The sequence below is a fragment of the Rhododendron vialii genome, chromosome 2a (genome assembly GCF_030253575.1).
Source record: "Rhododendron vialii isolate Sample 1 chromosome 2a, ASM3025357v1".
In the NCBI taxonomy this organism is placed as follows: Eukaryota; Viridiplantae; Streptophyta; class Magnoliopsida; order Ericales; family Ericaceae; genus Rhododendron; species Rhododendron vialii.
The window spans coordinates 3,574,679-3,591,641 of NC_080558.1; the positions used below are offsets into that span (position 1 = coordinate 3,574,679).

At 36.0% G+C, this 16,963-nt stretch overlaps 1 protein-coding gene across 1 annotated transcript; it reads left to right on the forward strand.

The window, feature by feature from the left end:
- The first annotated feature begins 11,872 nt into the window (after window positions 1–11,872).
- LOC131316819 (auxin-responsive protein IAA14-like) lies at window positions 11,873–15,149 on the forward strand. The gene is made up of 5 exons (XM_058346270.1): window positions 11,873–12,308; window positions 12,861–13,093; window positions 14,115–14,250; window positions 14,371–14,432; window positions 14,946–15,149. The coding sequence occupies exons 1-5, from the start codon at window positions 12,028–12,030 to the stop codon at window positions 14,981–14,983; spliced, it is 750 nt and encodes a 249-aa protein (XP_058202253.1). The 5' UTR covers window positions 11,873–12,027; the 3' UTR covers window positions 14,984–15,149.
- Window positions 15,150–16,963: the final 1,814 nt, after the last annotated feature.

Sequence of the window (16,963 nt, forward strand, 5' to 3'; positions counted from 1 at the left end):
TTTTTTTTATTTTGTTCGTCAAAATGAATGATTAATTCAAAAATATTGACACGAATCTAACAAAGATTTTTATTTTTATTTTATAAAAAAAGAGATAAAAATGACAGTGACAATAAATAATGCTTAGATTTTTTTGGTCCAAAATACACCCTTCTTTGCTTCCCTCATCTATAAGATACATCACACTTGTTAAAGGGGCCACACTGGATGCATACTGCATAGTACAGTGTACCAGATAGGGCCAGGGCGAAGGGTAAATTGGGCCCAAGTGGTTGTCGGCTGATCAATCAAAGACTTGTATGGAGTTCATTCAAAATTACTGAGTCATGAGATATATATGTTTTTTTTTTTTTTGTCTTTAAAAAAAAAAAAGAGATCTAAATGTTTTCTCACAATATTTAGCCATTTTCATTAGGCAACAACAGTCGTTGGAAAAAAAAAAAGGCAATGACAACAGTTGAGCGTCCCAAATCTAGGTAGAGAAATATATATCACTCGGGATCGATTGATCGTGTGGATATTCTGCGGAGAAATGCCCGGCCGACTTGAAAAAATATCTTACAAAAAGTTAAGCACTCAGAATGCCGAACTCAAATGTCCGCCGTGTTGTCAGCACACCATTCTGAACGTCATTTATCATTTTTTTTTCTTGAGTTTTGAGTATTACTGTATAAGTTTGATATGATTGCATTATATGGCAAGGCCTCTTCATGCATGGGAAATAACCACAAATGGAGAAGGAATGTCCCAGACCTAGTGTGGTACCATTGCTACGTACCTATCACAATACAAATTAACTCCTTGAGCAATGACCAAATGTGACTGGAGAAGGAATGTCATCCCCATAGTTCTTTTGGGGTACTTATATTCCTTGCAATTGTTTGAAGTCAAAGCAAGTTAGCTAGCTTGATCAATACGACAGCAACACACCAGCAACCAACTGTGCTAACCAAAGATAAGTGTCGATAGTGGCGTAGCCAGAAATTTAAGTCGGTGGGGGGCACCATTGAGCCTGGTTTTAAAATTTTCTATCTTTTACTTGTAGTAAACAACCATTAGTCTGTTTCCCCTAAGGACCACCCGGACCTGCTGGCCGTTGGATCGTGTTTTGAATGGTTCAGATTTGCGAAATGCTCTGAAACAATCATAACATGAAAGAAACGAACTTAAGACATAAAATTTGCTACAATACACATATATATAACGAGTCTTTATGGAAAACAAGTACATAAAAGAGTTTTTTTTTTTTGAAAACTTGACAAATATACTAAGGAGGTGAGTGTTATAAGAGAAAATATGTGTATAATTTTTGAATACAAATTGTGATGACATTTATAATTTGGAGTAAAAGTAAATTTTTTGAAAATTGCAATGGGGGCGCGTGCCCCCACTGGGCACTATGTGGCTCCGCCTCTGAATTCACAGTGCTCCACAATATTGTGGTCTGATGAACTGACTAATTTAGTCGAACAATCCCACCGTTACCATTTGAACTCGGGAGGCAATTAAAATTGAAGTAGAGCCACATTTGAATTGACCGAACACAAGAATTGATAGCATGCTCTGGGTAGAGTCGTACACTAACCCTAAGACTTCTTATGGGTTAACGATGGTGGAAATTAATTAGTATGAGAAGCCATCTAACTAAATCATGCATGGTCTATTGTATGCAGAAAAGTTGGTTGGAAATACTGGATTGTGCCAAAAGGATGAGTGGTTGAGAATATGTACACTTGTATGTAAGGACAACACACAATATGTTAAATGGAGTTTGCACTAAAGATTCAGATAAGCTAGAGGGTAGTTTCTACTATTTTTTTTGCCTGTAAGTTAATGACAATAGTTAAGTTTTTTTCCCACTAAATAGTATTTTTGTTGATATATGTAAGGAGAATGACCTGTCTAAAAATTCGTGAAAAGTTGAATTTTAGTTCATTTAGTAAATTCAGCTTTGTGGAAATCACCCTGAAAGAGTACTTTTTGTGTCACTCGATAGATTTCTAATCTATTCCTAAGGGGACGAGAAAGGGATACCGCTAAGCGGCATATGGGTGGAGCAAGCCCAAAGGGTATCCACCACTACATCAGGTATTCGCGTTCTTGGCGAAAATCGAATCCTTATTTTCTATTTGGAAGAAGTGAAAAAGTATCATTAAACTACAATCCTATTGGCACCCTTATCAAAGAGTATTTGAATAAGTTGAAAACATTTTTCTGAACGTTGCTTGTACTTATCCTACTTTTTGTGAGTGATTTTGATCCAAAGGCCGTAATTTATCGACTTTTCAATCTAAGGCTCCATTTTTAATGAGAGCATCATACTCTCATACCACAAGGGAGTATTGTAGAAGTTTTGGAAATTGTCTCGATCAAACTCGGGAATTGGCCCAGTGGTCAATAACTGAGACTCAAGGGTTTGCTCCCTCCTAAAGTTCTAGGTTCGAAACCTCTCCAGTGCTATCAATTTCTCTGGGACCAATCCGCCTGAATTCGGAGTACCTCGCAAATAGGCGATTGAATTTATCCCCAAAATTAGTCGAGGTTACGTATTAGTCGAGGTTACGTATAAGTTGGCCAATCCGCTTGAATTTGGGGTGTTTTTTTAGATGTTTTTTTGGGTGTCCCTTGAACCGTCCCGATATATATATATCACGATCAAGCTAGCTTGAGATAATACCAGCTCATATACATATAGATTTTATCCATATATTCATGTGGATCGTATGGGATTTTTCAATGGACTTGGCCAGTGCTTAATCCTCAGTTTTCGGAAGATTGTATCCAATAACTATTCACCCAAATCTCTTTTTAAACACAAAAATGGTGATCTGATCTTTTTTTGGTCAATTCAATTAAACACCCACTAGCCATATGATATATAAATTAATTACATGTATCTATGGGATGCTGATTCTCCGCAGTACTGCACTTTCCCAGACCTTTCGCACGTAGGATCCCTTGAAAAGGAGAAATTTTTGGGGTGAGGGGAGAGAGAATAAATCTAGACCATCTAAAATACGTTTGAACGGTCTGGATTAACGACGGCCACGCGGCACCCGTTCGCCACCCAAAAACTTCTTGTTGAAAAAAATCATCTATGTCAAACATTAAGTTGATTAGAAATTGACAATCACCTAATTTAATTATTTTCCTTTTGAAATGATAGGTGGTCATAAACACTGGACGTACTATTAATTTTCAAGACAAATGTAAATCAGAAAAATTCAGACAAATTTTTTTTTATACTAACGTCCGAAAAAATTCCCGAGTACATGAGCTAGCGGGATAGCATTTAAGTACTCAGACTTTGCGCCATTGCGTTATTGTCTCATTTTTGTGTGTAATACTCATATCAGCAATTTACTTAACAAACAAAAACAAAAACAGGCTGCTGATTATACACTTGCATGCGAGTGGCGTTAATAAAAAATGGAGTGACAATATCATTTCCTTAAAAATATATACACTTACATGGAAGTGACGTTAACAAAAAAGGAAGTGGCAATATCATTTCCGTAAAAATACTCATATCAACAACCACATTAACAAGTAATTAGTCCGTCATCCTTGACTCCATATTTGTTTAACAAAAGAAGATTAGTGGCGAAACCGCGTAGATTAGAAGACAGATCAGACCCCATATGGTCAGAGCATATTTCATTAATGCTTAATTAGACATTCCAAATTACTAGCAATTAATGGGTGTTCTGGTCTCAGCCCCCACCTTGGGGATCACTTGTCCCACCTTCAACCAACATCTGGAATATTTATTATTGTGCTGAAGATTCCACATATATCGGGATTGTGGGTCCACGTACCAAACAAGATTAATTGGAACTAGTATGAATTAGCTGATGAGGGGTTTGGCCAAGTGGATATGAGAAGACAATTACTATAGGGCTTGGGTCTCAAGAGGCCGTCGAAAGTTTGAATTCCATAAAAGCCGAACATTCCAAATCTCGGGGCTACTGAAGCTTTGTTCGATAGTTAACTTCAAATTTTTGGAATTATTCGAGCTGCGTGCATGCTGACCCATATATTTGGTTATAAAAAAAAAAAAAAAACAATATTCTACTAACTGAGCTAACATGTCTCCTCCACTCTTATAGATCCTACGTTATGTGGAGTGCTTGATACACGTTCCAGACAGTCAACACCAAAATAAGGGCATGTCCAGTAGGTTTAGTTGGACATTTACCTAATTGTAAGTGTAGTTTATCTTGATTAATTATGCATATAGAACTATTATATTAGGCACGTATTGCTCTAAGGTAGACTGTAAACACCATTTCCCCATCATATAAAAGAAAATTTGAAGATAAATTACATGAATACTCTGACTTAATTCGATCTAGCTCCTAACTAAAAATTAGTAAAGATTAGAGATTAGAGGAATGGAGAAATTTTTGGGTGCAAATAAGGTATTGTATATGTGATACCCGACTGTGCATCTGAGCCATCCAAAAGTATTTTGGACGGTTCAAATCTGAGCAGAGGAAAAAAGGAGAAAGTGGTCGGTTGAGTAGGAGATAGGGTGCTCGGACATCGGCCGTCTAAAACATGTTTGGACGGCTCAGACAGATGGGCGCTGGGTACCGCCACGTGGTACCCAATTTGCAACATAAAAATCTCAAAAGGATGTGGCTCTTAAACCCTTACCGACAAACGATACCTGCACCTGAGTTTATCTAACATAGATTTTTTTTTATAACCGGATAATCGGACCAACTTGCACGCAACTTGACTAATTTTAAGATCCTAAAATAAATAACAACCAGACAAATCTTTCAGTGATCCCAAGTTTATTTATCATAATTAGGACGAAACCGTGAGTTTATAATCAAAAGCATGTGGATTTATTTAACTATACTAAACATTCAATTTTAAGACCTATTCTCATTTCTCTTTCATTCAATTTTTGCCTTTACGAAACTCCATACACAGCACCAAAGTCGATCCAACGTAGTTTTCATAGCATGGATTTTTCCCTTTTCCAATCATTTCGGAGGGTTTTTTTTTTTCTTTTTCTTTTCTTTCAAACGGTAGGAGGATACAAGTATTAGAATTACAAGAATCTAGAAACAACTCCACATGCAATTATTATAAGCCCAACCCAACTACTAGTCCTATTCGGCAGAGAAATAATACCAACGAATATAAAGAGAATAATACCCACACGTAGATCGAAAGATTTGAATTCCTAACCTTCTATTGAAATGCAAGTGAAGAGACGATTGAGACCAGTTTGCAAATAATGGCCGACGTCTACCGGGAGATCGATCATCAATATTGGAGTATTATTTTTCTTAACCCCGCTAAGACGTACATGATCGATACAAAGGAATAGAGTAGTTATCTTCTAGCTAAAATGTGATAAGTTTAATTTGTATGCAGCATATATTCCCTCAAGGTGAATTTGGATGTTAGAGAAATCAATAGCTCATCTTAAATTGCATCTATATACTATCTTTCTTCGTAAAGAGATCTAGGAGATGGAAGAAAGGAGCAACGATGTGTGAGTTAGGGTAGATATATATGATCAATTTGAAATGCTTGGATGAACGAACTTTCGAGCCATCTAAACATGATTTTGATGAAGCAAAAGAATTAATGGTAAAGCTAGCGATAGAAGGTCAGAATGTACAAGTGTTAGGGCAAGTGAATCCACGCAAGCGATCGAAAAATAAACACAAACCCATATTGTAGCTAGGATACAGGGGTATATTGAGTAACAACTGCCAAAGTGTTTCATATATATATATAGAAATCTTTTTTTTTTCCTTCTTCTTTTGCTAATTCCTTTTTCAGTGGACTAATGGACCACTGTGGTCAATTGTCAACCAAATTTTCGCGACTATATAGCTCAGTGATATATATAAAAAAAATAAAGGACCACCTCAAGTAATCTCAATCCAAAATCATAGTATATAATGATATGAATCCCTCAAACTCTCAAAGTAAATATCTCCTGTAGCAGTCAGTTTCTTTGTTGATAAAGAGGTGTTTGGACTTGCGAAAAACAAAAACAAAAAAAGGATTATTATATCCTCATACGACAATGACTCCACCAAGATAAATATGGAAAAGGGTATGTTTATCTTTAGGGAGTCCTTTGGACAACTTTCATGGATATGTGGTTGGGAAAACTTTTAGATCATTTCCTTGTTATCAGCCAGATATACAGGTAGGCTTGACAGAAAGAAACAGGCCAGAATGGGGCTGGGGGATGGTGACTAGGCAAGGGCACAGCTAGGGTTAGAAATGTTTCCTTCTCTTGAGATGTGACTTGTCTCAAAGTCACCACCATGGCCTAAAAGTTTGGAAATGGGTGATGCTGATGGCAACAAAGCTTATATGTTGGCACAATGGTACATATGTATGTATAGTCGGCAGGGCCGGGCAGGCAATCAAGAGTCTCGGAAAAGCTTTTGGTAGGGGTTCAACTCTCGCTCGGATATTATAAATACTTGTGCCAGATCACTTCATACGAAATTTTATCCTACTTTAATAGGCCTAGAAGTTTGGAATGGGTGAAGCTGATGACAAGCCTATATGTTGGCACAATGGTATACGTATAGTCGGCTGGCAATCAGGAGTCTCGGAAAATTTTTTGGTTGGGGTTCAATTGTCGCTCGTAAATTATAAATACTTGTGCCAGATCAGTTCATACGAAATATATTTTGTCCTACTTCAATTGAGAACCACTAATCCATGATAAGATTAGTACTCTGAATGAATGGTCTATCTAGTGAGCGAAATACCAAGTTCAAAACAAAAAAGTAATCATGTGTTGATGACAATACATGACTATACATTAGGCCCATAAAAGAAAAAGCTGTACCCTTCTATAGGGAAACACTGACATTAAAATTTGGACTATGTTTTTTGGTGTTCTGATAGAAAAGAAAGATATTGACAATGTGTGGGTTTTCATTTTGCTTTTCGTTTTGGAGGTATTTTAATTTGGTTCTTAGCAGTATGTGCTAATAGATCATGAGGCTCATGTCTAGGCGATGTTGGTTTGGATTTTTTTTCATTCTTTTGATGAAACCCTTTTGTTAGTGTCGTTGGACTTCATTGAATGAAATTTTCATTGTGATAAAATTACTTAGATGATGAAAAAAGGTAACGAGTTACTTGTTTGCCCTTCAAAATTCCGTTTAGCCCAAGTATTTATGAATGTGAGAATTGGATAGTTGGGGGAGGGAGAATAATTATGGACAAAGTTGAGGGTGGCTCCGGCAGCAGAATGACTTTGTAGTTCCCAATTTAATGGGCGTGTGTGCCTACCAAGCACCAGATTAACCGGATTAGCCAGTTTAAGAGAACTATCTATTCTATTTTTTTTTGGTACATAAGAGGGCCTAGACCCTAAGAAACAAAAACACTTGACGTAGTAGTTCGATGAACTCCAAGACCATTCCGGTCATTGGGCAAAGCCTCCGTCACTGTTGAAGGGGCTTGATCAAACTAAATAGTTTAGCTAACAAACAAATCTAGATTAGCTAGTGGAAAATGTGTCAAGATAACAAATAACAGATTTATTGGCTAAGAATGTTTTATACGAGGAAGAAACATACCAACTTTTTGCACCAGAAAATATGTTATTTATAATTAAGGATGTTATCTAAGTAATTAAGAGGTATTTTTGTTTGGTCAACAACCTCTCTTGTAAATTGGTAATTAATGCATTAATTAATTGCATACAGTAGGTGTCTTATCGACCACGAGACTAGTCATGTTGGGCACAAATACACTTCCAATATTAGATAATACCTTAACAAATATATTAACTAGTGCTTGTCCGTGCCTACGACATTACACACCTCGGTTGGAATTGCCTGTGCCTACAGCACTTGTTAGCCTGTGGCTTCATTAGTGTGGGCACTTTCTTTCTTTTTTGTTGAAAGGATCACAATTTTATTGAAACTCACGAACGATTTACATCTTTGGAAATCAAAACGTCCACAGCAGGTGGTAAACATCCTGCTTGAAATACAAAATTTCTATCAGCACAAAAATCTACTAAACCTTATCAACTCTATTAATCTCTCTATTACACCAAATGAAAGACCATTTCCTAATCTTGGACCAAGCTTTGATATCATCCACGAAAGCCTTGATTTCCCACGGATACGGAGAGTTTTCATCCTTAAAGCAGTTCATAAGTGCTAGACAATCTGATTCAAAGATAACTTCTTTGTAGTCCATCTCTACTGTTGTACTACAAGCTATGCGAAGGGCCCAAGCTTCAATAACAATTGTTGAGTGGGCTGTAACTCTACCCATACGCCAAACTAGAGCGGATCCACCACAGTCTCTGGCGATAACGCCAAATGCAGCCAAGCTGCGGGAGGATTTAAAAGCTCCATCAGAATTAAATTTAACCACATCAGGTGGGGGAGGCAACCAGTGAGAAGGTATGGACACTTTCTTAAGAGAGTTAGAAACCACACCTCAACCATTGGATTAAATCAATCTCAACCCTTATTACAATTTGTGTTTGTGTGGAGGCCCACACCATTGTGTTTTATTAGGTAGATAGATAGATTGGTCTCAATTATCAGATTTTAACTAATCCAGTCTTCCTTTATCGAAAAGCCAAACATACCCTTAATTAGACTATTTGAATTATTATTTTTAACAAATTAGGCTATATGATTGGATGCATGTGATCTTGGGTAGGAATCGGAAATTGGTTATCAGGAATCAAATTTGTCATAATTCAATGTTATAAAACAGAAGGGTGTGGGGACAAGTTGTTGGAACGGCTCAGATTCATTTGATCCAAAGGCTGTAGTGCATCCTCCCACTTCCCGGTTAAGTGTTTATGGTTCTCACCTAAATCACACAACTGCCATCCCCTTTTAACCGAGATGCGTAGTGCCGTAGGCACGGGCTAGCACTAGTTTGTCATAATTCAATAGTAGAAGTAATTTTTCCTTATAATGTTTGTTTGGATTAAATAACTAGTAATTTATCTAGGAAACTTCAAATTCGGAAATATATTAGACTCAATATTTTCTCTTTTTTTAAGGATTACCATCAGGAAGGGGAGACATCAGATTTCTACTTGGTTTGAAAATGTTATTCCTTATTCTTGGTTGAATACGTCACTGAAATTCACATCGTTGTTACAACCTATTCCAAACGTACCAATCTGAGGATATGACATCACACATTTTCATTCGTACTCTATAATTCCATCATCCTAACTAATTAAGCCTGTGTATTCCTTGGCACAGAGAGAGAGAGAGAGAGAGAGAGAGTTGCAATGCAATGCAAGAATGATTGGTTCATGTGTACATTGGATAATTGAGAGTTGAGAGCTTCCTAGAAGAATCCTTTAACATAAACTATACAGACTAGTATATGCAATTTCTTTTATTGGTACATGAAATTTAGTATAAATTCCACAAATGGCCGGTCAGAATTTGAGTTTTATGTTCCCTCCAACAGCTAACCGACCCATTAATTGAGGGGTGAAGAGAGAGAAAACAGATCATGATGAGAGTAAGGGGGAAGTATATATACCCATGTTTGAAAAAAGTACATTTATAAATATGCTTGTGACCTTTTAATCATTAAAAAAATTAGAATTTTTGTAAATTTTCAGATAAAAAGTTAAATTAGATTTCTTCCATGCATAATTTTAAACAGATTCAAACTGATTTAAAGATTTAAATTAGTTTTCTAAATCGGTGCGAAAAGATTCAAAAAATTATGCACGCAAGTGCTTTATTTTGTAATCTGGAAAATGACCAATTTGTCATAAACGGACGACTTACCTTTTGTGAATTATATTATAAGATGCTTGGCTATATATAGCTGAAAAGGGTGAATTTCAAATTCAAATCTCACCTAGCTAACTAAAATTTAAAGTTGGTTTGAAAAAATAAAAAAATAAACCAATAAGTGCCTTAATTCCTCCATTCTATGTAATACTAATTAGTACTTTTTCTCAAATCGCACTCTCCCAAAATGTTTGTATCGACTGCACGAGACGCTATTTACAGTGGAGTTTGATGATCCCATGTACTAACTCTTCGTTGAGAGTCTGATTCTTATGACCGGCAAACTCGAATTGTGTTATAACTCTGACTATTTCGAAAAAGTCGCAACTAGTGGGAAACAATTGAATGTAAAATACGTGAAAATGAAATACAAAATTAAAGCATATGGTTGGGCACTTGTTTATTTATTGTGCAATGTTGTGATCGCATAGGAAGCTTAACCACCAAGGCGGACAGGTTGATTAATGTTATATTCTTTTTGGACCACAAGCCCACTAATTCCTCCTTTAATCATGTCATCCTCAATTTTGCCTTAATTATTAGTGTTACTTGCAAATTTTAATTCAAGGTAACTTTAGTACTACCTCATTTTCACAATGACAGTTTTACTTTCTCTCTCTTACATCTTTTTAAATAAAAAAATTAACTACTTCCGTATATAATTTTTCAAATTTTTTCGTACAGTATTAAAGATTTCGATTAGTACTTTAATTTGGTACGAAAAAATTCAAAATATTTTACACGGAACTAGTTGATTTTTTGATTGAAAAAATGACACGATTTTTCATGGTGGACTCTAAATATAGAACGGAGGGAGTACTATACATAAAAATAGTCTTTTTCAGGTTCTGACACAGAATGATGGAAACTTGTGCGATTATCGGGCCAAATAATAAATCTTATAATCACCCGCTCTCTGCTCGTGTATTGTTCAAAACTTCAAACATTGGACTTGTTTGATTTGCAGAGTCTAATCGTCGAATTGAAAATCAACTGCTTAGCTCCATTAGTTTAAGTTTTTAAATGGGTTTGTGGTTAATTAATAAGTTAATAAAAGTAGAAAACACCCGCTAGAATGACTCATAATTTTTTTTTATCGGCAAAAAAGAGGTTTTCATATCGTGAATGATAAAAAAAAGAAGAAGAAGAGGAACCATATAGAGTGGTGCTATTTGCACCGACCGTTTCCTACCGACAGCCGTGCGTGGCCGTCTCCGGCCACCAGATGGCCAATCCGAGCCGTCCAAAAATTTTTTAAAAAAAAACCTAGGGGCCCAACGTAAGAATCAACGGCATCCAATGTGTGTAAGATGCTTGATCTAAACACCCTATTTTTCGCGTATATATGAGGAGAGGGCCGCGCGCGGCCATCGGTACGATTTCCCTATATTTTTGGTCGATACGTATAGGATTTTCGAACCATATAGTAACACATCAGGGAGCGTCATCCAAAGAGGACCAGCTCAACCTGTCACTACATCAGAACACTCATATAATTTTAACAATTCATAATGGTTGCACTTGATTGTTTTGTATCATAAATTTCTAGCAGGGTTTGAGGAAAGCAAAAGAATAGAGAGAGAGAGAGAGAGAGAGAGAGAGAGAAATGGCATATGAAAACTTTTTTTTATTTTTTGGATTATATTCCCTTCATCACCATTCTTTAATCCCTTTTGGGAATTTCAACTAATTTAGGGAACATAATTATTGCACTTTTAAGAACTTTTTTTTTCTTTTTTTACCCTTCAATCATTTCACTTTCTTATTTTTTTAGTACTATTAATTTAATAATGAAAGGGTAAAAAAGAAATTTTTTTATTTATTACCCATTTAGTTTTCATATGAAATATTCTTTTTGGGATGAAAAAATTGAGACTAAAGAATGATGACGGAGGGAGTAGATACAGACACACAACTTAAAAGAATTTCAATCACTTAATTATGACTGTCACCATGCCCTTGATCCAAGAAAGATATTTCAACCTAATTTGCTACAAAAGTAATTCCACGTGTCAAAATTCCACCCCTTGGAATCTGATAGCTCTATATGCACACCCATATTGGTATATATGCACATGAGCCTCCATACACTGCTCCTTCCCTTTGTGTAATTACATTATTGTGCTCTCTCTCTCTCATCCTCTCTCTCTATCTCTCTTTCTCTCTCTCTGCATAGAAAAACTAGAGCTAAGAAGAAAAAGCAGTCAACCACAACCGTGGAGGGGTTATTTCCATGGAAGTTGGCCGGAAAATGTCCAACTACAGCTTGAACAACCTCAAAGAGACCGAACTTTGCCTAGGCTTGCCCGGCGGAGGAGGCGGTGAAGCCGACACCGTGAGGGTCACCGGCAAGAGAGGGTTTTCGGAGACCGTTGATCTGAAACTCAACCTTCAGCAGCCAAATGAGTCAGTTGTTGCGGATCTGATGAAGGAGAAGATGGTCAACGGCGCTACAACTACTAATGAGAAAAACCACCTTACCGAAACTAAGGACCCGGCCAAGCCACCGGCCAAGTAAGTTCTCTCGAGATTCACATATTTTGAGATTTTCATTCTATTGTGTAGCTCAAATAGAAAATCTCAAAATAGGATTCAAAAGATGTTACTGCCTCGTTCATTCTGGGGTCTCACTCCAATAAATTCTCTTTTTCTCTCTCTCTCTCTTCACTCATTACTCTCAAAAACTTCTCTCAAAACCCAAATCAAACAGGGCGTTATATGTTTTTAAAAAATATTGTGTAGGAACTTAATTTCACTAGAATGATGTGGCCAGGGGATAGATGCATGGATCTTTTATTCCCAAACGTACACCCCTCCTTAATGATAACTAGGACTGGGATTTCGGTATTTAAAAGATTCTCATCATATCGCGCGGCTGAAATTGCACGAGGACAGATCGGACATGCATTATTTGTTTAGAGATGATTTCAATGTGACATTATGCACTTATTTTTATATAAATTATTTAGTTTGTTTTCGCGAATGATTTACATGCTTGGAGTGTTTAAGGATGTTTTAAGGCATATTGGCTAATCGTCACTGTGTATGTGATGATTTGGGATGCAGGGCACAGGTGGTGGGTTGGCCACCAGTTAGGTCGTACAGGAAGAACGTAATGTCTCAGAAGACTACCACCACCACCGAAGTGGCTGAGAAGACTAGCGGCAGTGGCGGGGCAGCCTTCGTGAAGGTTTGCATGGACGGGGCACCATACCTTCGCAAGGTGGACTTGAAAATGTACAAGAGCTACCAACAGCTCTCTGATGCCTTGGCCAAGATGTTCAGTTCCTTCACCATGGGTATGTAAAATTAATGTAGAAGTAATTTTGATTTGCCCTTAAGGTATTATTGCAAATTCACGTGAATAAAAACAAAAAAAAAATATCAAGAATATAGACAGGGAGGTGTAAAAATCACAACCGAATAATAATGGCATGCATGTCACTCATGAAAGGAATATGAGTCAATGCGACAGAAACAGAATTTAATTTGGTCTAGGGATGTTGAATGATGATGCGAAAGTCTTTAATTTCATCTTAATTAGTTTTAAAAAACACTCTGTGCCTAGTATATTGAAAAAATGTCCCCGTTCCGCTAAGAGAAATAAATAATAATTTTTTTAAAATTAAAGGTGATATATTTTGAAAAAATAACTTATTTCGTAAAGCAAAAAATAAGTATTTAAAAAATAAAAATTTTAGCAAAACTTTAGAAGTTGTTAAAATAATTTGTTATATTTTAAAGATAAAGGATTTTTTTTTGGATCTGACTTCTTTGCAGTTGACTGTAAAGAAGGGTGTACAATTCAATCCTAACCGTTCATATTGACAATTAATAGTTTAGATCTGTTGAATCTTTTACAGGTAAAAGTATATTATTACCGGTAAAAGAGTCGAAACAAATTTGGAACATTGAAAACGCTAGCCGACGATTGCGATTACTTAAATTGCACCTTGGATTGCAGACAAGCTGAATTCTTTTTCTTTTTTTTTTTGGATGGGGGATCTACATCCTTAGTAAAAAGCAAGTTCTAGAGCCAATTTCATGATCTTATTCATTTTCGAAGAGATCAATTATTTTATTTATCATCCTTAAAGCATATAGGTGTAAAAATAGAGAAACTCGTTGCTATAAAAAAAGGAAAAAAGGTGGGTCTTAGAATCATTACAGTGATGCTAAAGTCTAGATTTTTGCTTATACAATAGTGCTGGAGTGATATTTTAAAAACAATTCCACTTCTGCACAAAACAAGTTAAAAATAAAATAAAATAAATTCCACTTGTAAATATTAATAATGGTGTTAATTAACTGTACGTACAGGTAACTATGGGACCCAAGGAATGATAGATTTCATGAATGAGAGGAAGTTGATGGATTTATTGAACAGCTCTGAGTATGTGCCTAGCTATGAAGATAAGGATGGAGACTGGATGCTTGTGGGTGATGTACCATGGGAGTAAGTTTCTTAATTTCATCTCTCCTTCAAAATTCATGATAAAAATGTCAATAATATTCATATTATTACAACAGTTAAAAAAGTCGGTGAGTAAAAGTTACTATTGACTTTACGGTGCAGGATGTTTGTCGATTCATGCAATCGCCTGCGCATAATGAAAGGATCCGAAGCAATTGGACTTGGTAAGTAGCTTATATAGTACGTGCGTACATGAAATTGGCTGTATCTTTCTATGAAATAAATTGAGAATTACTGTACAAAAAGTTCATTTTATCTTCCTAATATCCATTTCGACGACTTTCATTCATTGATTCGCTGTGGATAATGAAGTATGACAAAGTTTCATTCATCTTTGAACAGCGTGAGCACCATTTAGTGTGGAAATGTCGCGTATATTTTGCGTGTGTAGTTATTTATGAAATGTATTTGGATTCATACCACTTCTCAAAATCTTTATTATTCGAGCTAAAAAGGTGATGAATTTTGTCGATTTGCGGTGAAGGATGATCAAGTATTACTTCTAAGTTCGAGGCATATTTGATTTCCATGTTGCAAAGCCTAAAATCGTTTAAATTATCAATACGTAGAAATAAGTTCTCTTTTAATACATATAAACTGTTGTCCGAACTAGTTTATGCGTAGCTCAAACTCATTGTTACATTCACTAATGTTAAATTCTTTCAATTAAATTTCAGCACCAAGAGCCATGGAGAAATGCAAGAGCAGGTGCTGAATGGAAACACTTGCTTGAGAGAGGGGATGGATCCAAACAGGGTGTTGTTTGTATGTGTTTTGTATTTTTGTTTCATAGTATATATATTATAATATGATATATATATATCCAAGATCTGGACATTTGTTAATGTGGACAAGAAGCAATAAACCTATCTGTTGTGATCTGGCTTGTTTATTGCTTAAATAATCTTGTGTTTGATGTTGTTTGTTTGCTGTTCCTTGCTGTCACAGTTGTTAATCTGTTTCTCTAATCCTTGAATTTTAGTATTTTAATTATTTTGTTTCTCATTTCTTGTACTTCTTATAGTTTTTTTGTATCCACTTATATAATAATTGTTTATTATTATTTTTTATTTTTCCAGAAATCAAATTTAAAATCTCTATGAATCTGAGGGAGGGAACAAGGCCATGTGCATGTTGATGGGAGCATTCATTGATGGCCATTGCTCCATTAGTTTAATATGTCACTTGTTTTATTTTATTTTTTTATGTTAAATATCAAATAATATTATTTATACTGTGGAGTTCTATAATGTGGCTTGGTGATTAGGAGCACATGCATGCATGTTTCCCTTTGTGCTTATTTGTGTTAAATTTCCAAATTCATTTGCCCATCTTGTAACTCAACCAATTAGATGTATGTATGAAATTAAACAAATAGCATTATTGGGTTCTTAATCACAACTCATCTAAGAAGTTAATAGACAAAAGACGTTGGAGACCGATAAATTTATTAACCATTTGCTAAACACATTCCCTTGTGACTATGCTCTTTCTCGCGATTAAATGGTTAAATCACGACAAACATGATTATTAGGCGGACATTGAGGTTCGAAGGGGACAGATATGACACAGTCGATTGTGGATATCCAGTACTTATCTGCTCTGTTTGGAATGATAAAAATGATTAAGAAAAAAGGGTAAAATTCTCGGTATTACTTATAAGTTCTACTTTTGCGAATCACTTTCCAGTGTCTCAACATTTAATAGGTCAGAAGAACTTCCCATTTCAAGAATGTCTAGGCTTCTCCATGGACATTTCATTGCTCCCTCATCCACATATGTGTTTCGCACGGAGTGCCCTATGGATTTATTTACATAATGTCACTCATTGCGACTGTCATAAAATTAAACTTACGGATGCATACACAAAGGCCCCATTTTTTTATTACCGCTTTAGGCCTCCAAAAACTCGGGGCCGGCCTACACGGTATCATCCTGCCCCATGAAGTACCCATCCAAGGAAACTGGATTTGCTAGACAATCCCTTTTTAGTGGTTCAAGTGGCGATGCAAATAGGCTACAAAACCCATATTCGAACCTGCATCAGAAAGGGTCAATAGTACCACTCTTCGGTTAGATCCATATACGACGGTACAAAGTGCTCTGATGCAAATTCCCTCCATATGCCAATGAGCACTAGCCCAGTTGACATATCCTGGTTCTTCCCTTGAGGGAAGGCAGGGTTCGAGCTCAATCGAGGGCATTTGGGGTTTCAGCGCTATGGATAGACTCTGAAACCTTATGTGGACTAATCTACTAACTCTCTCACTAATCCCGCTGATGTATACAATCTTGACAAAAAATTGAAGTTAAAGTAGTGTTCTAATATGTATCCATTAATTAGTCCAATGAGAAGTGTCACTCTAGAACACAGTAGTCATCCATGGTTTCTTCTCCTGAAAACAAGGACATTAGAAAATGGGAAAACAATCAAAATGGGTTTTACATTTGATTAAGCCATATATGCGTTCGCAAAGAAATACTATTGAAAGTGAACAGATGCCAAAAGAACAAAATGGTGCAGACAAACTTCAACAAGTACTCCTTTTATATGCTCGTGTATACAATATCCATATCAATGCATAAAAATTACAGAACTATTGCTTTGTGCTTGATTTTTATCAACTGTTTTGAGTAAACAGTAAGAGACTAAAAGAGAGTCTCCAAGTTAATGTTTTTTTTTTTGCTCAACAAA

Coding starts and splice junctions, on each gene's coding strand:
- LOC131316819 (XM_058346270.1), top strand. CDS start 12,028: ATGGAAGTTGGCCGGAAAATGTCCAACTACAGCTTGAACAACCTCAAA. Junction 12,309..12,860: donor CCGGCCAAGCCACCGGCCAA/GTAAGTTCTCTC, acceptor TTTGGGATGCAG/GGCACAGGTGGTGGGTTGGC. Junction 14,251..14,370: donor GTGGGTGATGTACCATGGGA/GTAAGTTTCTTA, acceptor TTTACGGTGCAG/GATGTTTGTCGATTCATGCA.